Below are 21,887 nucleotides of genomic sequence, written 5' to 3' on the forward strand. Positions count from 1 at the left end.
GCTCCCGATTTTGCTCCTGGTGGCGTTTCTTTTCCATGTCATTTCACTCATGAACAGGGGTTTGTTGATATGAGATCAGATGCAAACACGCGTCATCTGGCTGAAGTTTTGAATTAAATTTCAAATTGATCAACTTCTATAAAGAATTCTATCCCATGGCTGGAAGGTGGTTTCAACAGTTTTGATCAACTAATAATAATATTAATAATTGCTTACACTTATATAGTGCTTTTCTGGACACTCCACTCAAAGCGCTTTACAGGTAATGGGGACTCCCCTCCAACACCACCAATGTGCAGCATCCACCTGGATGATGCGACAGCAGCCACAGTGCACCAGAACGCTCACCACACATCAGCTATCAGTGGGGAGGAGAGCAGAGTGATGAAGCCAATTCATTTATGGGGATTATTAGGAAGCCATGATTGGTAAGGGCCAATGGGGAATTTGGCCAGGACGCCGGGGTTACATCCCTACTCTTTTCGGGAAACGCCCTGGGATTTTTAATTTAATTTTTAATTTTTAACTAATGATGACTCTATAATGCTTCATTTCATCTGAGTAACGATTTACTGTAGATCTATTTCTGAACCCAAGTCCTGAGGCTGAGGCCAAAGATTTAAGAAACGCCTGTAAGGCACAGATATCTTTAATTCGTCACCTGCCAACATCCAGTTGAAGACGGAAAGAGGGACCAATTAAGAAAATAATTAATAAAATTAAGTTACGGACTTGGGGAGGAAAACATGGCTGAAGCGATGTGCTCCTTAAGGAGAGTGATTTTGGAACTTGTGAAACCAGCATCTCTGCAGTTTCCTCTACACCCAGAGCTGAGCACCCCTGCACCCTGCCTCACCTATGACGAGGTCCCTGGCGGACGTGAGGAGCAGCGAGCTGGTGAAGGCCACGCCGTACAGAGTGAAGCGGGCCGAAGATGTTCTCTCGCTGCCATAGTTGAGCAGCCAGATGAGGCCGCAGCACAGGCAGAAATACACCGGCCTGCTGTAGGCGATGATCCGATTGTGGCCCTGATGGGGGAGTTAGAGGAGACCATGAGAGAGAGAGGAAAAAGCAGCTTTACCTGGAATAAAACATGCTTCTCGAGGCTGAAAGCTACGCCACAATATGAACAACGGTGTACAGAGAAATCTAAGCTTCATTTTACTCCTATGACTATAACATATCCAGTGTTAAATCCCATTAAAAGAATCACAACACCACATTTTATTGCACAACTCAAAAAGAGCAATTAAAACAGCTTAAAAATAAACTAAAAAGTTTTGTGATATCCAGAAGTTTTAAAAATCCTTCTAGTGTTTGCAAAACATACTTTATTATCAGGGTCCCAGAAAGGCACTCTTGGCATTTTCAGGGGTCCAATGTGAGTAATATGTGAAGATGCATGGCAATGTGAAGCAGCTGCTGTCTCAAACTCACTGCCAGAGCCGCAGCCGTTTGTTAAGAATCCCCAGTCTTAAACTGGTCTGGAATCGGGGAGTGTCCAATCACCACCCCCCACCCCAACAATCTTTACTTCTTCTTGTGTGTAGTTACACACCAAAACAATTATGTATCACATCCAGCCTGAATCAATTGACATTAATGGCAAACCAAGTGTTCCTGAAGGCAGAGGTAAAATGCTTTAGAGGCCCACACTGAAGATAGAGTTGAGAGGGCACAAATTATTTTCAAAAGATAAACACATTTCATATACAGTGGTGTGAAAAAGTGTTTTCCCCCTTCCTGATTTCTTATTTTTTTGCATGTTTGTCACACGGAAATGTTTCAGATCATCAAACAAATTGAAATATTAGACAAAGATAACACAAGTAAACACAAAATGCAGTTTTTAAATCAACGTTTTTATGATTAAGGGAAAAAAAAACCCAAATCTACATGCCCCTGTGTGAAAAAGTGATTGCCCCCTAAACCTAATAACTAGTTGGGCCACCCTTAGCAGCAACAACTGCAATCAAGCGTTTGCGATAACTGGCAATGAGTCTTTTACAGCGTTGTGGAGAAATTTTGGCCCACTCATCTTTGCAGAATTGTTGTAATTCAGCCACATTAGAGGGTTTTCGAGCCTTAACCGCTTTTTTAAGGTCATGCCACAACATCTCAATCGGATTCAGGTCAGGACTTTGACTAGGCCACTCCAAAGTCTTCATTTTGTTTTTCTTAAGCCATTCAGAGGTGGACTTGCTGGTGTGTCATTGTCCTGCTGCAGAACCCAAGTGCGCTTCAGCTGGAGGTCAAAAACAGATGGCCGGACATTCTCCTTCAGGATTTTTTGGTAGACAGCAGAATTCATGGTTCCATTTACCACAGCAAGTCTTCCAGGTCCTGAAGCATCAAAACAGCCCCAGACCATCACACTACCACCACCATATTTTACTGTTGGTATGATGTTCCTTTTCTGAAATGCTGTGTTACTTTTACGCCAGATGTAATGGGACACACACCTTCCAAAACGTTCAACTTTTGTCTCGTCAGTCCACAGAGTATTTTCCCAAAAGTCTTGGGGATCATCAAGATGTTTTCTGGTAAAACTGAAGCAAGCCTTTATGTTCTTTTTGCTCAGCAGTGGTTTTCGTCTTGGAACTCTGCCATGCAAGCCATTTTTGCCCAGTCTCTTTCATATGGTGGAGTCATGAACACTGACCTTAACTGAGGCAAGTGAAGCCTGCAGTTCTTTGGATGTTGTTGTGGGGTTTTTTCTGACCTCTTGGATGAGTCGTCGCTGCACTCTTGGGGCAATTTTGGTCGGCCGGCCACTCCTGGGAAGGTTCACCACTGTTCCATGTTTACGCCATTTGGCATAATGGCTCTCACTGTGGTTCGCTGGAGTCCCAAAGCTTTAGAAATGGCTTTATAACCTTTTCCAGACTGATAAATCTCAATTACTCTGTTTCTCATTTGTTACTGAATTTCTTTGGATCGCAGCATGATGTCTAGCTTTTGAGGATCTTTTGGTCTACTTCACTTTGTCAGGGAGGTCCTATTTAAGTGATTTCTTGATTGAGAACAGGTGTGGCAGTATTCAGGCCTGGGTGTGGCTAGAGAAATTGAACTCAGCTTTCCAAAGATGTGATAAATCACAGTTGATTTATGTTTTAACGGGGGGGGGGGGATCACTTTTTCACACAGGGCCATGTAGGTTTGGATTTTTTTTTCCCTTAATAATAAAAACCTTCATTTAATAACTGCATTTTGTGTTTACTTGTGTTATCTTTGCCTAATATTTCAATTTGTTTGATGATCTGAAACATTTCAGTGTGACAAACATGCAAAAAAATAAGAAATCAGGAAGGGGGCAAACACTTTTTCACACCACTGTATAACAGGACAAGAAGTAGAGCACAAAAAATTAGCAAGAAACCAGATCTCATTTGATTAACAATTCAATATAAGACTACTTTATGTTAACATATAGTGCATATTTCCCATACAATTGGGATTAGTAAAGGCACATTTTGAGCATAGCCAAAAAAAATCAAGACAGCAAATTAAAAACAACAGCATCGAGCAGGCAATTTAATACTAGCAGTGTTTTCAGACACAGTCTAACATTTGGAGGTTTATTGTGAGAGAAAAAGGGAACCAATCCAATTTGCCATTTTGTGTCCTAGTAAGAGCCAAATCATAGTATGAGAGCAAAGCCTTTCTATTACAACTTGGACAGAAACAAGGTTTATACATACTTCACCTTGTCTGATTCAATTAATTTGAAAAAGCACCTTAACTCAGGTCTTTGTCACCTTTCTAAATGGTTAAGGACCTACGAGACAACCTATTGTAAATCCTTTTCATTTTTTTCCCATTGCCACTTGACACTGAAACGGCAGAAAGTTTGCGAACAAAAGGAAAGAAAGTGCTCAAGCTGTCAAAAGCCACAGCACAAAAACATCCCCTCTTTTTCCCAGAATGCTCCGATTTTTTGCTTCACATGTTATTCTTGGGTCTCTCTCACTATTTACACTTATACAGTCCACTTCACATACTCAGCTACAGCAAACTCAATTTTCTCAATGTTTTGCACAATGTAGAAATGAAAAGCTTTTGAAAAACAGAAATCCCATTAAGCGTTGGCTAATTAAAGTATTTCTTGGTAAAGCAATACATGGATTAATTTAAATATTACAATGTAATAAACTGGAACGATGGGTGGGTTTTATGGGATGTGTATAGAAACAGGTACAGGTATCTATGTGTTGCATGTGTAAGTCTCCTAAAAGGAACTGTAAAGCTCACAGACCAATCGCCACGATGCTGTGTCTGCCTGCATGCTGTGCAGGTCCTCACTTGCCTACACTGATTCCAAATTATATGGATACAAACCAACAACAATTAGCAATCCCTAATTTTAAAAACACTGCCAAGATGTGAACAATGACAGTCTGCAATTCAAAGCACATTGCTTAAACCACTGTGGCAACAAATATTTTCTCAGAACCTCAACACCTGCTCTTTAAAACAACCCCTTCAAAACTAGTCTTGCTTCTTTCGTTGTCTGCATAACTGGCAAGGATGATATGTTGCTGTTATGAAATTATTTCCCTTGGGAAACTGCTGCTTTATACACAAGCAGACTGTCTCCATTCAGAGAAGCCTTCAGTTTCCACTGCGTGTATGTTGTCCCACAGGAATGCCGATCAGAACTTAAAGAGCCTGCAGAGCTCTTCAAACAAGCCCATGCAAAAGGACCCATACGTACGTGTCGTGGCGATGAGGAATCTGGCTGCACACTCTAAAGCAGACAAAAGAGGAGAAATTAAAACTGGTTGGAAAAATGAGAACAACCCTCAGAAATCAGCAGTTAAAGTTCAGCAAGATTCCAGTGTTTTATACTAAACTGAGAGTGGAAATTGAAAACGCAAGTAAACCTCTGTTTATTTTCATATACCGTGTTTGTCTTTTGATGAAAATCTACAACATTTCCCTCTGTAAACACAAAATCTTGTCGAAAAAGACTGCCATCAAACACAAGAGCAAATGGAGTTCATACCTTCTGACACTTAAATTCCACACAGCCATTTTACAAAATTCTGTGCATTTGCCAGAAAACAACAAACATGAAAAAAGCACCCATTAAATAAACTATCAGGCACTTTAATATGCTTTAGAACATGATGGCAAGGAACACAAAGGAAAATGATGTCTAGCATTTACCAAAAAGGATATTTTGAGAGATTTTTGCAAAAGACAGGCTTTCTGCACTGCTTTGGTCCAGAATTTCATTTTGCAGACTGTATCGTATAAACTGTTAACTGGGAGCTATGTCAAAAGCTGATACCCAGACCATTTTAGAAACCCCATTACCTTGCTGTATTGTATTTGTTGTTCAAGTAAACTGGTGGTTATGCAAGAGTACACTGGTTTCAAAGGGAGCTGTGACGCATGACCAGTTCGACTCACCTTCAGTAGGGAATACTGGCAGCTAGCAAGGACAAGGCAGAACTGAAAAACCCAGATATCGGTGAAGAACCCGTGGATGAGAAGCACCGAGCCCAGGAATGCCACCAGAACGGCCAGGGTAACTGCCAAGGCATTCTCCAGAACCTCCCGGTTCCTATCAACACAAACACACGCAGGGAGCTCTCCTAAGTCCACCCAAGTATCATACCAGCAGTGCATGAAGTCCATTAGGTTGAACAATGAAGAGGTCGGCTACTCAGCTAACCCATTTAGAGAAGATACAGTCAGCAAAAACTAAACAGAATATTCTTTTTTGTATAAGTATTCAGTCCTGTAAACTCAACATTTGGTTGAAGGCACCTTTGGCTGCCTATACAGATACAAGTCTGGTTTTGATTCTACCAGCTTTGCTTTGGCCGTGCATTCAGGATTACCGTCTTGCTGAAAGCTGACATTTTGCCCCCGTTTTAAGTCTTTGGCAGACTAAAAAAAGGTTTTCTTCTACTATTTGCTTGTACTTGTGCTCTTTTTCTTCTTCACACTGGAAAAGCATGATTCACTGTAGGGATGGTGTGGACTGGGATGTGCACTATGTTGGTCTTGTGCCAGTTTTATGTCTAAAGCAGGTTTTCCTCTAAGCTTTGCCATTCATTTGCTCCTCCTATGTTCCCATCAGTCTTGACAAGTTTCCCAGTCCCTGCTGATGAGAAGCAGGACAATAACGTAATGCTGCTTCCAACATGACTGTAGGGATTGTGTTGACTGAGTGATGTACTATGTTGGGTAGGTTCAGATTTAATGCTTTCTACTTAAACCAAAAGGTCAAAATTTTGTCTGACCACATAACCTTTTATAGTATCACATCAATGTTTTGTTGCAGATTTCTCTTTCACCAGGTCTGTGCCAGAGGATAAAGAATATACTGTATTTTTGAGGCACTTACATGAGCTGCAAAGGTATAGCTTTGACAACTGGGGGATTAGAATTGTTTATTTTTACTGTTGACTATCCTGCTCTAACTTTTCTATATTTTCCTAACAATATAAATTATCTATTTGCTTCTATTTGTTTTTTGCACTGAAAGTGCGCAGTAGGTTGTGTCTCTGACAAATATTAATTGCTTCTTCAAAATGTCATAACTGCAAGCTTTAAAGCAACAGAGTGCGAAAACAGTGCAAATGTCTGAATACTCTTTCCTCTGTGAGGCACTGATACGATTAGAGCCACACTCACAGAGGGCCATGCAACACCTGGCACATTTGATAACCTGACAATTTTAATGACCTGAACTGACTGCTCCACATGAGCGGTGGCTTAACGGCCGGTACCTGTCGAAAAGGGCAAGCAGCGTGAGGCGGTCAAAGTTCACACCGATCCACAGGTAGGGCAGCAGCCAGAAGCGGTAGTACTGCTTGGCTTTACGAGTGGCTCCCTCTGGTGGCAGCGAGGCATCCTGCAGATCCGGGCTCAGGTCAGCATCCTGCTGCTCCAAAAGCTCAGGGTCAATGGTCAGCAAACGGTTCAGATGGATCTGAGGGAGAGAAATCTGCCCGTGTGTCAATAACAGCACTTCTACACTTACCTGGCTTTATTCTTGACTCTGATTTAAAAAGTCTGTGTCGCATGATCAGACTAAATCAACTTACCACCCATTGTGGAGTAACTACAACCCCCAGAGTCTCTGTAAGATTTCTTTCAATTTTTTTTACCGTTTTCCTTGTCTATTCAAAGGATGACTAGATATTAAGACTGCATTATCTTTGAACTCAGTCTGTCAGCTTGGTGAAGATTGATTTTTTTTAATAATAATTGTTTGGGTCTTTGGAGCACTTTCTCATCCCAAAGGATTCCAAAGTGCTACACATATAGGAAAGGAGCTACTGTACTTCATAAATCACAGAACTGCAGCTACCACTGGGGCAGCCCCGCTAGACAGCAGGCAAGGAGTGAGGAGGAGTGAGAAACTGCTTTATCAACTAAAGTGATGGGGACTTTAGGGAGGTCAGATTATGTAATCTCAAAGTCGAAGTTATTCGGGACATCAGTGGTAACTGTTTCAACAATGAATTCCTGAAGTCAACAAGGTTAAGCTGCCTATTGGCGTACGCTGTTTCGAATGGAGAGCTAATGACAATAACAGCAATAAAGCATTTTTTTTAGAAGTGCTGAATAAAGTAATCTATAAGTGACAGCTTTGATGCATTTCATTTAAACAGCTATTAAGCTAAATTGTGCTGCCAGGGGAAAGGCTAATCTACATTATTTTGGACACATTTAGTTAGTCCATTTTAGTTCATCATGCCATCTGTAAAATCATATCTCAGATCCTGCTTGTTTCCAGTGAAATGTTTATCTCAAGAATCATTTGAAGACAAACAACTTAAAACTGATTTTGAAGGGGAAAAGTATAAAGAGATATATGCCCCGCCAACAGCCCTTTATACAATGACATTACAGAAAAGATCTGATCTGGAATGCCATTTTATCTGGTGCAGGTGCACAACATGAGCACTGGATTTAATAAAGTGCACGGTCGCAACAGAATTAAATTATACGATCAATTCTTTAATCAAATGGCATAAGACGTTGCATAATTACTGAATACATAGTTTGGCTAGTTTCGCTGGTAATCTTTTGCTATATTGTCAACAACACAGAAAGAAATGGGAAAAAATTGCAGAGCTTATGTTATTGGAGCAGCGGGCAGTGGAAAATTGTAGGTTTCTGAGATGCAACAAGTGCAGATCACCAGCTGCAGAAAACTGTGACGGACAGAGCACATATTCGGCTAAATAAGCATTGCTCCCACTGGCTTGTGAGTAGAGCCTACACACACCAGCTACTTACTAGGTCATGAGGATAAAAGCGAACTGAGGTAGAACTGGAAACGTGGGAATCCGTGTCCCTGTGAAGAAAATGAAAAAGCATTTCAATGCACTTGGGCACCGATTGCAGTACTCAACATCCTCAAGCACCCTGGCCAAGTCAAATCAGGAGACTCAAGACAAGCACCCATACAAGCACCCAGGGACCCAAGCGAAAATTAAGCTTAAAAATATTCAGGAAAGAAAAGAGGACATAATTCTGTACATAGAAGACTGTGGGATCTGGCTTGATGGGATCATAAAGCTACTAGCTAACGATGAACAAAATGAACCAAATGATCACTCTCTTCTGTAACCTTCCTCATGATCAACACAGTGTCAGCAGCAATAGCCCTTTCCTTAAAAAAGATATCTGAGGACTGGCCCTGAGGGGAAATGGCCAATCTACCGGTATTTGCTACCATTATTAAAGGAAATAAAAACATGAGAGTAAGAACCTGTATCATAAACTGTATTCATGTATATCAGGTATGGTATTGTTCAGCCATTCTTAAGTCACATCAGTTGCACCCACAACTACAGCAACATCCCATGTCACAGAACAAAAATACTTTAATGGATAAAAAAAGCAGAAGGAAGGAAGGAACCTGGCATTTTCAATCATTAATAAACCAACCTCCCGAAGGACTTGACATTGATGGATCCGATGTTGCCCTCCACTTACCAGATGTTGTTTGATGCTCGTCTTGTAGCAGGTTCAAAGTTCACCAGAGACACGTTGCAGCCCCCAGCCTCGTAGAGAGGAGGTGTGAACTTCCCTGAAATCAGAAGAGACCAACAGAGACACCCCAGCTGAGTCGCACTCACATCCTGGAGCAGTGACAGAGGGCTGAAGACACACAACCATTCCCATCAACCACAGCAGTTTCTTAAATGACAAAATGAGGAATTTCACGGTGGCTGCAATAGCAAGGGAACATTCATTTTTAATTAGGAATACACACAAATATGCAATTTACTGTTTATTTAACAGGACAAGCCAAAGCTCATAAAAAATCCATGCAGGCAAAATAAATGAATCTCAGCACCCCAGCTTTTTAACATGAGGAGGCTACCAATTAAAGAGTCTTGTATAATCTTGAAGGCAAAGTAAAGACATAGCACAATCAAGCTTTCCTATATACATAATAATCAAACAACTCTTGCCACCAACTTTTGCACAACGTACAAAAACTCAAAATTAACCTTGTTGTACTCCACTGTACTCAACCTAAAAAGGATATTTGAAGTGTGGGTGAAGCAAAGCATCATGATTTTTCTTAAACAAAAGGAAATATCCAACCCATACATACCAAACATATCAGTGGATCAAAGCAGATGTAACTGCAGTTTCACTTAAAAGAGAGTGATAGTTTTTGCACTTAACCAGTGTTAAGCACAGAAAATGATTCACAAAGTTTAGAAAAAATAAAAGGTTTATGGGGCCAATCAACAACTGCACAATACTTCCTTTAATAAAAATGTATTTACTGCCCCCCAAGAACAATTGCAAACATTTACAAAGCACCTGTATATGGAACTTACAGTGCCTTCAAAAAGACTTCACCTTCACCTCAAGAAGTAAGATCAACAGGAGATGGAAGGAATACAGAAACACCCATGGAACTCGGTTGTCTGTAGTGGCTTTCATTGGGTTCTTGCATATTGTACTTATGAATGCATTGAAAATATATTTTCTGTTGATTTACACAACATATGCAACAATTTAAAGGAGTAAAAATATCTCCGATAACAAAAATGCATGAAAAATGAAAAAAGGAAATATCTTGTTTACTGAAGTATTCACCTAGAGTTAATACTTTGAAGAAGCACCTTTTTGCAGGCTTTAAGCCTTCCTGTGTACAGTATGTCTGCATCAGCTTTGCACATTAGGAGTTGGGAGTTTCCACCCACTCCTCCTGGCAGTTTTAGTCAAGGTCAGGCCAGCTGAATGGGGAGTGTGGGTGAACTGCAATCTTCGAGGCCTTCCAGAGATTCTCAATAGGGGTCTGGGCTTTGGCTGGGTCACTCAAGGACATTCACCTTCTTGTTCTGAGACTACTCCAGTTTCGCTTTGGCTGTACACTTGGAGTCATTGTCTTGTTGGAATGTGACTCTTTACCCCAGTCTAAGCTTTTTTGCTGAAGCAGGAGCACTTCAAGGATTTGTCTGTATTTGGTTTCATTGTTCCCTCTAGTCTGACACGTGTGCCAGTCCCTGCTGCTGAAAAGAATCCCCATAAGATGAGGTTGCCACCACCATGCTTCATGGAAGGGGTGGGAGGTATTCAGTTTGCGCCAGGCATAGAGCATTGCTTTCAGTCCAAAGAGTTGTAATTTTCTATTTAATCTGTCCAAAGAAGATTTTGCCACATTTTCATGTGACTCCAGGCCACTCTTCCATAGAGGCTAAAACTGTAGTGCTACAGTTTATCTTTGTACAGATACTCCAGTCTCAGCCATGGAACTCTAAAGGTCTGTTAGGCTTTTCATAGGGTCCTTGCTCACTAATCTGACCAAGTGTTTCTGTAGTGCCTTCATGCAGTTTGGGAGACTCTAGGAAATGTCTGGGTTGTTCTGTATTTCTGCCCTTTCCTATTGATCTGGATACTTGCGATGAATACTTTTTGAAGGCACTGTAAGTTCCATATACTTAACAAATGTCCTTCCTACAATGTTAAGAAAACTATGATGAAGTACACAATCTACTTTCAGAATAGAGGTTTCTGGACAAATTTTACAGATGAAAATGTGAATACTCTTTTCTTCCCTTTCGTGAATAATTGCCAAATGCCTCAGAGCACTGCCATAGACAGAGCTATTTCTTTAGACTTTGGGGAACATATTCATAAAGACTTTTCTGCCAAGCTACATTAACCGCAAGTTGCATGTAACAAAAAAAACAAACTCTTGTTTTTACAACAAAATTAAAAAAAAACACGAACAGAGTCCTGTGCATCAATGTGTATATACTGTACAGCCTGTATTTATTTCCTCTGAATCAAATAAACTTTCTTTTGTAGTTATTTTCTTTATGGAGTGTAAGTTTGGGGGTGGGTGTGTGCCGATACTGGCCAGGGCAAGCACTACATTCCAACAATTTTACAACATTTTACAAAAAAGGAACAAATTTAAAGGGGAACAGAGAACTGGATACTATTTATTACAAAAAGACGCCATGGAGGAGCAACAAAAATCAAAACAGTTCCAAGATCCACACGAACTGAACCTCTCTTCACCAGAACAACATTAATACCCACGACTTCTGTAGCAGTAACTGGCGTGACTGCAGCAGGGCAGCCACATCACATGACTTCCAAATGTCACGTTAGGAACTTGATTTAGAAAGAATAAATGCTGCCACTGCCAGATCTTATCAAACAGAATCAATTGCAGGTTGCATTTTTAGGTGTTCCACTATATAAACCATTTGAAGTCATTTCAATGGTTTTGCAATATGGTTGATTTAAACAATTCGGGTACTTGATTTATTCCCACAAATGGACTAGAAGTTAAATTGAGCTCAGTAACTCTTATGAATGCTATAGGCATTCATCAATAACTCAGTGAATTACCTGTCTTAATACCACTTTATTTAATTAAAATCACACGTGCTCTACATGCAAAATCAATATCTGGTGAAGGTAAATGACAATGATGAAGAATCCAGCCTAGTTCAGTTAATAGTAAAGAGGTCGACACATTGTGTATAATCAATCCCCAAATCATTTATGTTTTGGACAGATGTAATTTTTTAAAGCAACAGAGAGTCCACAAGCCATGAATAAGACAGAAGTATTTTGAAGAAGAAAAAATAGAGGCTGGTCATTTATTTTGTCCCTTCCTAGCCACAAAATAATTATACCATAAAGATTTAACGAAGCTACAATCAACAGGGAACAAGACACTGGGTACTGCTTTTCTTCAGGCATACATAACAAGTAGAATGATTTTATTCAGTTTCACATAAGATCTCAGTGACTTGCAAAAATGTTACTACTGTAAATGCATACATAAGAAATAAGAAAAACGCATGACAGGGTGTGGAATCCAATACAGAGTCAAAATTTCCCAAATCTTACTTTTCACTGAGGTACTGAGATTCACAACATATAATATTGAACTGCCCCCATCTATGGCCCCCCATGACTGAGGGCACGGCACAGGCTGTAATGTAGGAGAAGTGTTTAATAACACAACCACCTTTAGGAGTCTACTGGGGAGGCAGTAATTGGTTCTGTCTTGTTCAGCTGGCAAAGGAGGGCAAAGACTAACTATTAACTCGCGGGAAATTCCAAAGGACCTCACTGGAAGCTGGCTGTTCAGCATTCCTACAGTTAGCAAAGGTAAGAAAGAACACAGTGGAGTGGAGGAAAAATGTGTCAAGCCAGCTTAACAGGCTGCTTGCCTTAATACATGGGAAACAGTGTTACCCAGGAGATAACCCTATCAAATTCCAGTCTTCCACCAACATTAAACAAATACAGTAAGTGCAGACTATCCGCCAAAAGACGAACACAGCCCGCTTAAGAAAAAAAAAAGTGCTGTCTCCCAAACCAAAACAAAGTTTCTTTAAGGATACTGTATTTGAACGCAACAAAGTGAAATGGCAATAAGCTGTGTATTTGGAAACAAAGAACAGGCAACTGTAGAAACGTTCCTCTCTGTAAATCTGTGAAGTTGCTACAATTGCCTGCTTTGTATTTCCAAACAAACTTTTTTGGCTAATGCACAATGCGGAGCTAAAGTTTAATATTTCCTTGGCTCTAATCACTTTATCAATAGATTACAATATTAATGATTTCAACTGAAGGTCATTATGCCCTGTACAGAAAAGTAAAATTGTACAGTGGAATCCATTGTTGGCATTTTGCATGCAGTATATTCAAGGTTAAGATAACACTCAAGAACAACTGACAAAGAAGTCTTGAAAGATATTTTTGCAAACACCGGGAGTGATGAATTGTGCAACAACAATGGCTGCTGGAGCATCACCTACAGTATAATAGGTCCTCAGTTTTAACTCAACTAATCCAAACAACAGAGCATGAAGCCATGTTGAGTAACCTATACTGGGTAACACATTGTGACTCAGACACCAGGAAGTTCATAAAACCTTAACCACTGTCTGCACCACATTCACAGCCTCCCCAAATTAGCGCAACAGAGGCAGTTTGTTAAGTATTTTTGAACCAGCAAGGCACAACAGCACAGACTCTAGGTTTTTAAAACTTTAAACCTACATCAGCCTTTTTGTACAAACAGCAAGACAGCACTTCTCAAACCAAAATACTAAACTGAAAAGGCATGGTTAGAATAGAATGGAGTAGAAATTAAAATGAAAGCATTTTTTGAGCATTTCAGGAAATGGTAAAGTGGGAACTAGCGATTACTTGTCTCAGACTAGACCTACATCTTTGCTGTGGACAAATCACACGTGGTACTGGCTCAACCATATGTAAATGGCATTCTGGGGGTAACCCCTTACCCCAGTTCACCCCTGTTCTCATCGCAGAGAAGCCCTTTTACTTGGCAACGGCTGGATTTCTTGTCAGAATCACAACATCTTGTGTTGCAACTTAAATGGCATTCTAAGCTCTTTTTTGTCTGAATTCGAGTTAAAAAAATAATTAACTGCATGGTGTAAAGTACTCCCAACAGTCCAAAACTGGAGCTTAATGACATACAGGCTGAGCTCCAGACATATCTATAGGCCTGTGTAAAAAATAAACACGTTTCGCAGGAAGAAAAAGGTCTCCTCGGCTGCGAGCTTCCACTGCTTATTATCTCTTCATTAATTTGAAAGGCTTCAACCAGATTTATGAGTGTAAAGTCTGCCACCTTGTCAACAAAAAGTCACATGACCCAGTTCCTTATGCAGCTGCTGTCACATCTCCTAGCAACCTGAGGCACTTCCTTGCTCTTCAGGAAGAGTCACATAAACACAAAGACAACAGAGACTACCCTAGGGGGTCAAGACAGGGAGCCTCTGTCTCTAGAAAAAGATCACAACACTTTAAGGCCCAACATAAACCGACTGGGACTGAAACAATGGCATCTAGTAGATACTAAGAGAGAGGGAGATAAGACAAGATCACTTTATTAGCCATATAAAATTTCTTGCATTAGGAATTTTTCACATACCCCAGCTTGCTCTCCATGAGACACACAATTAGCTTCACCTGTCTCACAGAAAGGCCAGAATCACACCAGAAATCTCACAACGGTAGGCCAATCAAAAAGTTACTTGTAACCGGCTGATTAATCAACACTCTCCAAATTTTAATCAGAAGACAAAAGCTTCAGTTTAACTACCCTAGAGAATCAATTGGCCTAACGACAGGATTAAAAAGGTTGGAGTGCTACAATGGCTGGCACTGTGCTTGCCAGTAGGAGTTACAGCTTCCACCAAAAGTCAAATCTATATCAGCAAGCATGCAAGGTGAAAAGCCTTGCTGAGGTTTCTGAATAAATATGGAATCAAACATAACATGTGAATTAACTTATTGTCTGTAACCCAAGCAATAAAATGTTAACAGGCAAAAAAACTAATTTTTAAGATGCTGATCACAGACCAGAAAGGATTTAATGGCTTGATCCCTGACAAATTAATGGTTACCTATGGCCAAAATGTCTAACCATTTTCTAACCAATCCCAATAAACTGATGATGGTTCAGTTCTTAAACTTTAGCAATTTTGTACTGTATGTTTGTACTTGCTTTCATCACTGTTCTCAGAAGTTGCTGCAGGTCTGAATGACCTCACCTCATGTTTTACTTTTTTATAATCTTGTGTCTCTCACAGCTGCGAGTGAATTTCCAGTTACAGGCATCAAGGCTTGGAGAGAAAGTCATTGCTCAGTTCAATGTGGGCGAGATGTCACACTGACAGACTTGAGCTTCGAGCACACACACACCTGGCATGGATCAAGACTGCTATCCCAAGAGAAAGTGTGGTGGATTTATCACTCAAATCCCATCAGAATGAGGACAGCAATATTGCATCCACATCACATACAAAATTTTTAGCAACATGTGGGAATTTATTACATTAATATTAACTCCACTACCAGGCTTTTCGGCAAGTTACTACCTGAAATAGCCACGAGGTCAGAACCATTTTGGAAAATAAACACTAAAAGAAACTGTCATAATGGGTTACATGATGCCTATAATTTGCCAACAACGATGTGTATTAGTGAGAGAGTTCTGAACTACAGGAAAGTAAAACATTTACTGGTTTAAACTCGGAGCTGCAATGAATTATGGGCACAAGATAAGAAAACTGATTGCAAAAATAAAAGGCAAACTGTGGTATGGACCAAACAACCCTCACCTGGAAACAGGAATATGTCAAAAGTCAAAAGTGAGGCTTTATTCTCAGAAACACTCGCCAGAGCTCTGGCTGTGTCATAGTATCAGAGTGCAGCTGGTGAGTGGAACCATCCACAAGAAGCAGGCCAACCAAATTTCAATAGGGAGCCTTTACATTTCAAGAGTCACATAATGGACCAACCAAAAATCTGTCAGCAACATTTAGTATAAAGAGCTGTGGACAACTGTTTCTGCAAGCTGTTTCATATTGCTTCTACACAACAACATAATTTTGCTCTTTAAGACAATGGAGCATTTTCATGAATTGAAATGGGATTGTTTCACATACTGATATGCACTCCAGTGTGCTGGTTCACTTCACATCTAACTAAAATTGGCCATATTTTTCTAGTATTTGTGAATTGTACGTACTACAGATAGGGTACTGTCCACCCACATCAAGTCTGGCTAGCTATATATCCAAGGGACCTACACCTACTACAAAGGCAGCAAGAGACTTTTTATTGCCTTAAAATATATTAAGCATTTGCAACTTTCATGGGACCTTAGGTACAATTGTATCATATAATACTATATTAGCAAAAAAGAATTACAAAGCCTTGGTAATGTACTTTACCAAAGAGGACAAAGACAGCCAACTAAAATTTTACAGTAAGCACAGTATGTAGCAAAATACTGCAAAAAACATTAGTTGTTACTAAATACAAGTCAGCATGATTAAATTCAGCTTCTCCAGTGATTGAAACACTTCCTTTTGCTACTTTTCATAAAGGACTTTGCAGTCAGCTTGGGAACATGAGGAAACCGTACCCTGACATGCAAGTTGTGCTGCCTACCAAACTCATCGTGCAAACTGGTTCCGCCCACAGTAGACGCTTTGTCCTGAGAGCCCTCAAGGTGGACACTTCCGTTCCTGGCCAGCAGGGAGGCGCTTGCGCTCAGCACGGTTGCCTGGGAGGGAGGGCGGGACTGCCCTTTGACCTGGGAAGTGGATGGCTGGGGGCCCTGCAGAGCTTCCTGAAGACTGTTAGAGAAACAGGGATGGAGGCCGGTGAAGGGAAGGGGTTAGAGAGACATAACAAACACAGGGTGAGTCAGTGAGGTTCGAGAAGGATTAAGGGTTCAATATCAAGAAAAGAGTTAAGGGGGTTGGCCAAAGCATGTGTAGGATAAAAAAATGGGACACAAATGGACAGATCAGAATGAAAAGCGAGAGGAAAGGAAGAGTGCAGTGGGAGCCAGGAAACGCAAAAAAAGCAAGTCGCAGAAAGAGAATGAGAGAGAAAATGAATACTAGCAAAGAAATTCTAAATATTCTAGCAACATTACACCAAAGAATTCTTCACAACAAGAGTGGTGTGGAAAACCTGACAGCAAAAAATAAGCTGACCTTTGAGACAAGCGTATGAGAACTTGACATTAAGGACATGACAGACCATAACATTAAAAAGGGCTTATTTATAATGTATGTTATTGAGCTCATTAAATACTTGTTCAAGTGAAATGCTGTCCACTCTTTCTAACTTACTGAATCCATTCTTTCAACTGGAAACAGCCTCCTCCCATCCCGTTTAACTGGACAGCTCAATTGAAATTAAAAACATCTTACTCAAAATCGTTATTATTTAAGTATGCTTTCACACTAATATACAGAGAAAAGTTTGGTGAAACAAAGCAGGGCATCTGGCTTCAACCCATTTATTTCTCTTGAAGTCATAGACAGCTGATGGAGGGGAGTTCTGTAGCAGATAATAACCTTGACTTTGTGCTTAAACGCAAAGAGCTTCTGAATGCAGACAACCTGTCTTCATTCACATACAGATGTTGTTCTTTTCAGGACTGACTTGGCCAGGGCTCTCTGTTCTCAGCAAAAAGCCAGCTCCAGGGATTTCCTTGGTGTAGCAGGAAACTTGCAGTGATGTCAGTGATGGACACACCTCTCCAACAGTTGGCGCTGACTTTCCTGTGTTTCGCTGCAGACTTTCTTTCTATTTATTCCTGAATGTCTTCCTGCTGGGGGGGGGGGGGGGGGGGGGGGGGGAGGATCAGTGGAACCAGCCTACATTTCCTCATTCTTCCTGAGTAATAGTTGGTGGGAAATGAAAAGAAACAACTAGCTCTTACAAATTGGGTGGGTGTAGAAATGAAAAGTAACCGGTGACTCAAAAATGTACAAATAATGGAAAGAGAACAATACACTTTGTGTAGTGTACACTTTGTGAACAATACATTTTATGCAGCAGCTTCTTCAATTCTGCTACAAACCAAAGGGGTAGTCTTAAAAGATTTGGATTTTATGCCATGGCATTATTTCTTGAAATCTGGATTTTGAGTCCAAATCCTATTTGTATTTACAACTTTTCTCATCATACAAAGAAACCTGTAGTCATAACTCCTCCACTGTCTATAATACGAATTGATTAACGGGTGCAGCAAAACAGGGAGCAGAAGATTACCCACCACGTTGTGAAGAAATGCTATCAAGTTTCCTGCACAAGGAGGCACGAGGGACACACAAAGGTGACAGGACAACAATACAAGTTGTGGCTAGCTGAAAATTTAGCTCCATAAACTCTCTTTCAGGTGACTGATCCATTGTTGAGGAAAAAAGCAAATATTCTCTATTTGACACTGTAAAGTGCTGTTTCGGGAGCAGTGGTTTAGAAACCATAAGTTTTCCAAACATTTTAGGAGGACCTTCTCATGCCTTTAGGAGAAGAAAGTGTGCACCTGACAAACCACTGTAACATGTGCTGTTAACTTCCAAAATCTACAAAGATTTACATTTTAATACATTAATCATTAATAACCAATACTGTTTGTGTGCTCAAAAGGTTACCCATGAAAAACTGGGCAATGATTTTTACATAAAAGAAAGTGTTTTTTATCATGTTTATGTGAACTTTACAGATGCCATTACCCGATTTAAAGATGACAAACTTCCTGTTTAATACAGAAAACTGTTCTGAAGCATAAAGTTTAAGATGTTTTTCTTATGGGGTTATAAATGTGAGGCAGGAAACAGATTTTAGACTATAAAGCAAGATAAGCTAGAATTTATAATGCTTTTTATATTATCAGCCACGACACAAAGGTTCCTGTTACTGTGTCTTGGGATCCTAAACATCCTCAGCAATAAGAGGACATTGGTTTAATGTTAAAAACTCGATATTCTCCAATTTCTGGCCAAGCTGGTAGAACAATAATTGATTGGCCCAAAAACTTTAATTCCAAAAGCAGATTGATCTGCCATTTGTAATAACCTAGTCAGACTTGCTTAGCTTTTCATATCAGTCTTCAGCTGAGATGCTATGAATAGCAGGACACATGGAAACAGTAAACAAAGGACAAAAGTCCACGACAGCACCATTTTAATGCACATTTTATCCACCAGAGGATTACTCAATAAAGAATGTATTTTTGATTACAAATCAACAACTACAACAGCAGCAAACAATGACTACCATTCATAAAGTTAATGACACAAGCTCATTTGGACTCAGATTGCTTAGTTTCACTTACAATGGTCACTTAAATCTGATAGCCTAAAGTTCTTCATGGTTGCATAAGAAACTTCTTCAGAGTCCAGAAGCTATCAGCTATAGACCAGAACAACGTCTTAGTAATTGCCAGGGAGAACAATCTACTCTAAACACTGTTGTGCTGGATCCTCAACAGACAACAGACAGAGGGACGGCTAATGGAAGGTTTTTAAGGACAGCTGAAAAGAAACAACCTACCCTGCCATGTTGTTGAAGCTGATACTTGAGCTCCGTTCAAGACATGTCTGGATGTGATCAATGAGCTACTACCAAACTAGATGGGTTGAGTGGTCTCCTCTTGTTTGAAACTGTTCTTATGTGCTCATCAGGGCAGACATTGAGGGCAATGCATTCAGAAAAAAGACGCAGTACTGGAACTCGAGGTGTGAACTGTGCCACACCGCTACACGGTGAATGATATACATGTGGCTCCACAATGACGTGTGGGTTTTAACCAATCCCGTAACATTCTCCTCAAAAATGGATTCTCCTCAAATAAGGCCTCATTTTGAGACCATGCCGTCTTAAATTCCACATTGGCTGCCTGCTGTTTCTGGCAATGTGAATGATCACTCCTGGCATCCCGTACCCTGCTACTCACAACCAGCCATCTGTTCCTCTCCTCGTTCGGATTCTGAGGAGCAAACAGCGGCAGCCGCCAGCACCATCGGCCCCCTCTTCATCAGCGATGGCCACGTGGGATGTGTGCTCCTCGCGTGGCCAGGAGTCATTCCTCCAATGAGATTCCCACTGATCTTGACACCCAGTGGCTAGTAAAAGCTGTAGCTGTTGCTGCACTGTTACTCCTATTTTTACCATACAGTAAAATTAGCCCCATGTGCTCAGGAAAGTGAAAGCTTCATTATTCACAACATGCATTGTGTCTGCTTTGGAAGCAGAAGCCATAGAACAAGCACCTGGCTTTATATGTATGGCTCTGAGGTGGACAAATGGAGCATCACGTTTTCCTTTGTATATGGCGCCTCCATTCAGTTTCTGAAACAGCTAGTGTAATTAAGTGTTGCACAACTCCAGTCCTGTGGGGAGAGTCAGAGTCTGCGGGTTTGTTTTTTAATTTAATTGAGCTTATCTGTAGCTTAGCTGACCCATTTTAACATTTTGCAAAGAACTGTCAAAAAGATATTACAGTCATACATACACAAAGACCAACAGGGCTCAGGTATGGTTGACTTCTGTCTCTGCCTCTGATTTTTTTTTTAATTATTAAGAAACCATACCTATTTTACTGGGGTTTCCTTACAATTATCAGGCTGCTAAGTTTCTGCTTCATGGCAGTATCTTTCTATTTCTGTCTCTGAGTTCATTAAAGGTACAAGGATAACCCTGCCCAGTACAAAGCACCACTGGAAGTTATGGAGTCCTTCGTATGTCAGAGAGATCTCTAGCAAGCTAGCTGGAAGGAGATAAGACCAGGTTCTACGAAAGAGGAAAGCAGGCTCAATGTCAAAAGTACACCATAGGTTTGGGGGAAGGGACAGATGAAAGAATGAGGACATAAAAAAGGAGGGTGAAAGGCATTGTCTTTCTTAATTTCTGCTGCATCCTCAGTTCCCTTGTATTAGAGAAAGGCACACTGATCAAATCCCAGGGTAGCAGGCAGCAACTATAGTGCAGAGTCAGTGGCATAAGCCTTTAGAACTGACATCTGTACAGTGCAACAACCTGACAACATTAAAACTGCAGATGCCCAAAGGACAATATGTCCTATCTTGCAGGCAATCAAGTTAAATTAATTTGCTCCCTTTCTGGAAATGTATAAGAAAATCAATAGTATAAGAGCAGAGCAGTGAAAATTAAACCTCTTAATGGCAACTGAAAATCACATCACAATAATCGAAATGGGTGAGTTACAATATCACCGCATCCTACAAGGTGTTTTTCTTCCTGGGGTTGGGGAGACTGTATCGATATTTGAATGTGGTTTTAAAAGATTCCATTTAATTTATATCACTGTAAGCCCAACCATTAATTGGTGTGAGTGTATTTCAAAGGTTTTTACTGTAGTGTAATTTAAAGTGAGCATCTTCCATAAACAGAAAATGATTCTGTAAAATATAACATCTTTATGAGACACAGTATAGAAATTTAGTTAAAATATCAATTAAAATATAAAGAAATTGTTTGGAAAAATTGAGTTTGCACTTCAAATCAAGAACTACTTTGCCTGACTTCAGCTCTCAATAATGAAAATGTGCAGCTCTGTTCTACTACAATTACAAACCTTATCACAGGTAAAGGTATTGGGCAAAAGTAAAAATATAACAAAGACAATGCCTGACAGAAAAAATTGAAAAAATGAAACATCTCCAAAGTATAACATTTTGAAAACACTTTCATGCAAGCGCAGCACCTCTACCAAGCACCAGGGGCGCACTGGTGTCAGCCGGGGGATGGAGCTGTGCAGAACGAGTGAGTCGTGAGGAAGGGAGAGGCTGCATGCGGCGCTGCCTGGCAGGGCCCATGGCGTACCTGAGAGGTGATCCGATGAGGGAGGTGGGAGGCGTGGGGTTACTCCCCGCGTTGTGACGGCGCCGCACTGCCTGCCGCCTAAACGTGCTGCGCTCGCGGCGAAACGTTACCGTCTCCTCACTCGCTGGTGCTGCCATGGCAAGAGAGAGTGTCAGCAAGCGGCGATTCACTATTACAAAGAGGTTTTGCTACAGCCGTGTTGTGCCCTGGACCAGCACCCCACACCCTGGAATTACGCTATT

General features: G+C 40.6%; 1 protein-coding gene across 4 annotated transcripts in view; it reads right to left on the bottom strand.

The window, feature by feature from the left end:
* pcnx1 (pecanex 1) overlaps positions 1 to 21,887 on the bottom strand; it is a 72,845-nt gene that overhangs the window by 27,465 nt on the left and 23,493 nt on the right. The window contains exons 7-14 of one of the 4 annotated variants that reach the window (XM_069193399.1): positions 21,646 to 21,775; positions 16,450 to 16,637; positions 8,965 to 9,058; positions 8,263 to 8,320; positions 6,744 to 6,946; positions 5,416 to 5,569; positions 4,715 to 4,747; positions 857 to 1,028 (exon numbers count right to left, since the gene is read on the bottom strand). In XM_069193399.1, coding sequence (XP_069049500.1) covers positions 857 to 1,028; positions 4,715 to 4,747; positions 5,416 to 5,569; positions 6,744 to 6,946; positions 8,263 to 8,320; positions 8,965 to 9,058; positions 16,450 to 16,637; positions 21,646 to 21,775 — 1,032 coding nt within the window. Of the gene's footprint in view, positions 1 to 856; positions 1,029 to 4,714; positions 4,748 to 5,415; positions 5,570 to 6,743; positions 6,962 to 8,262; positions 8,321 to 8,964; positions 9,059 to 16,449; positions 16,638 to 21,645; positions 21,776 to 21,887 lie in introns of all 4 variants that reach the window. The other 3 variants (XM_069193398.1, XM_069193401.1, XM_069193400.1) reach the window with 3 other exon arrangements.

Source organism: Lepisosteus oculatus, chromosome 8 (assembly GCF_040954835.1).
Source record: "Lepisosteus oculatus isolate fLepOcu1 chromosome 8, fLepOcu1.hap2, whole genome shotgun sequence".
Taxonomy (NCBI): Eukaryota; Metazoa; Chordata; class Actinopteri; order Semionotiformes; family Lepisosteidae; genus Lepisosteus; species Lepisosteus oculatus.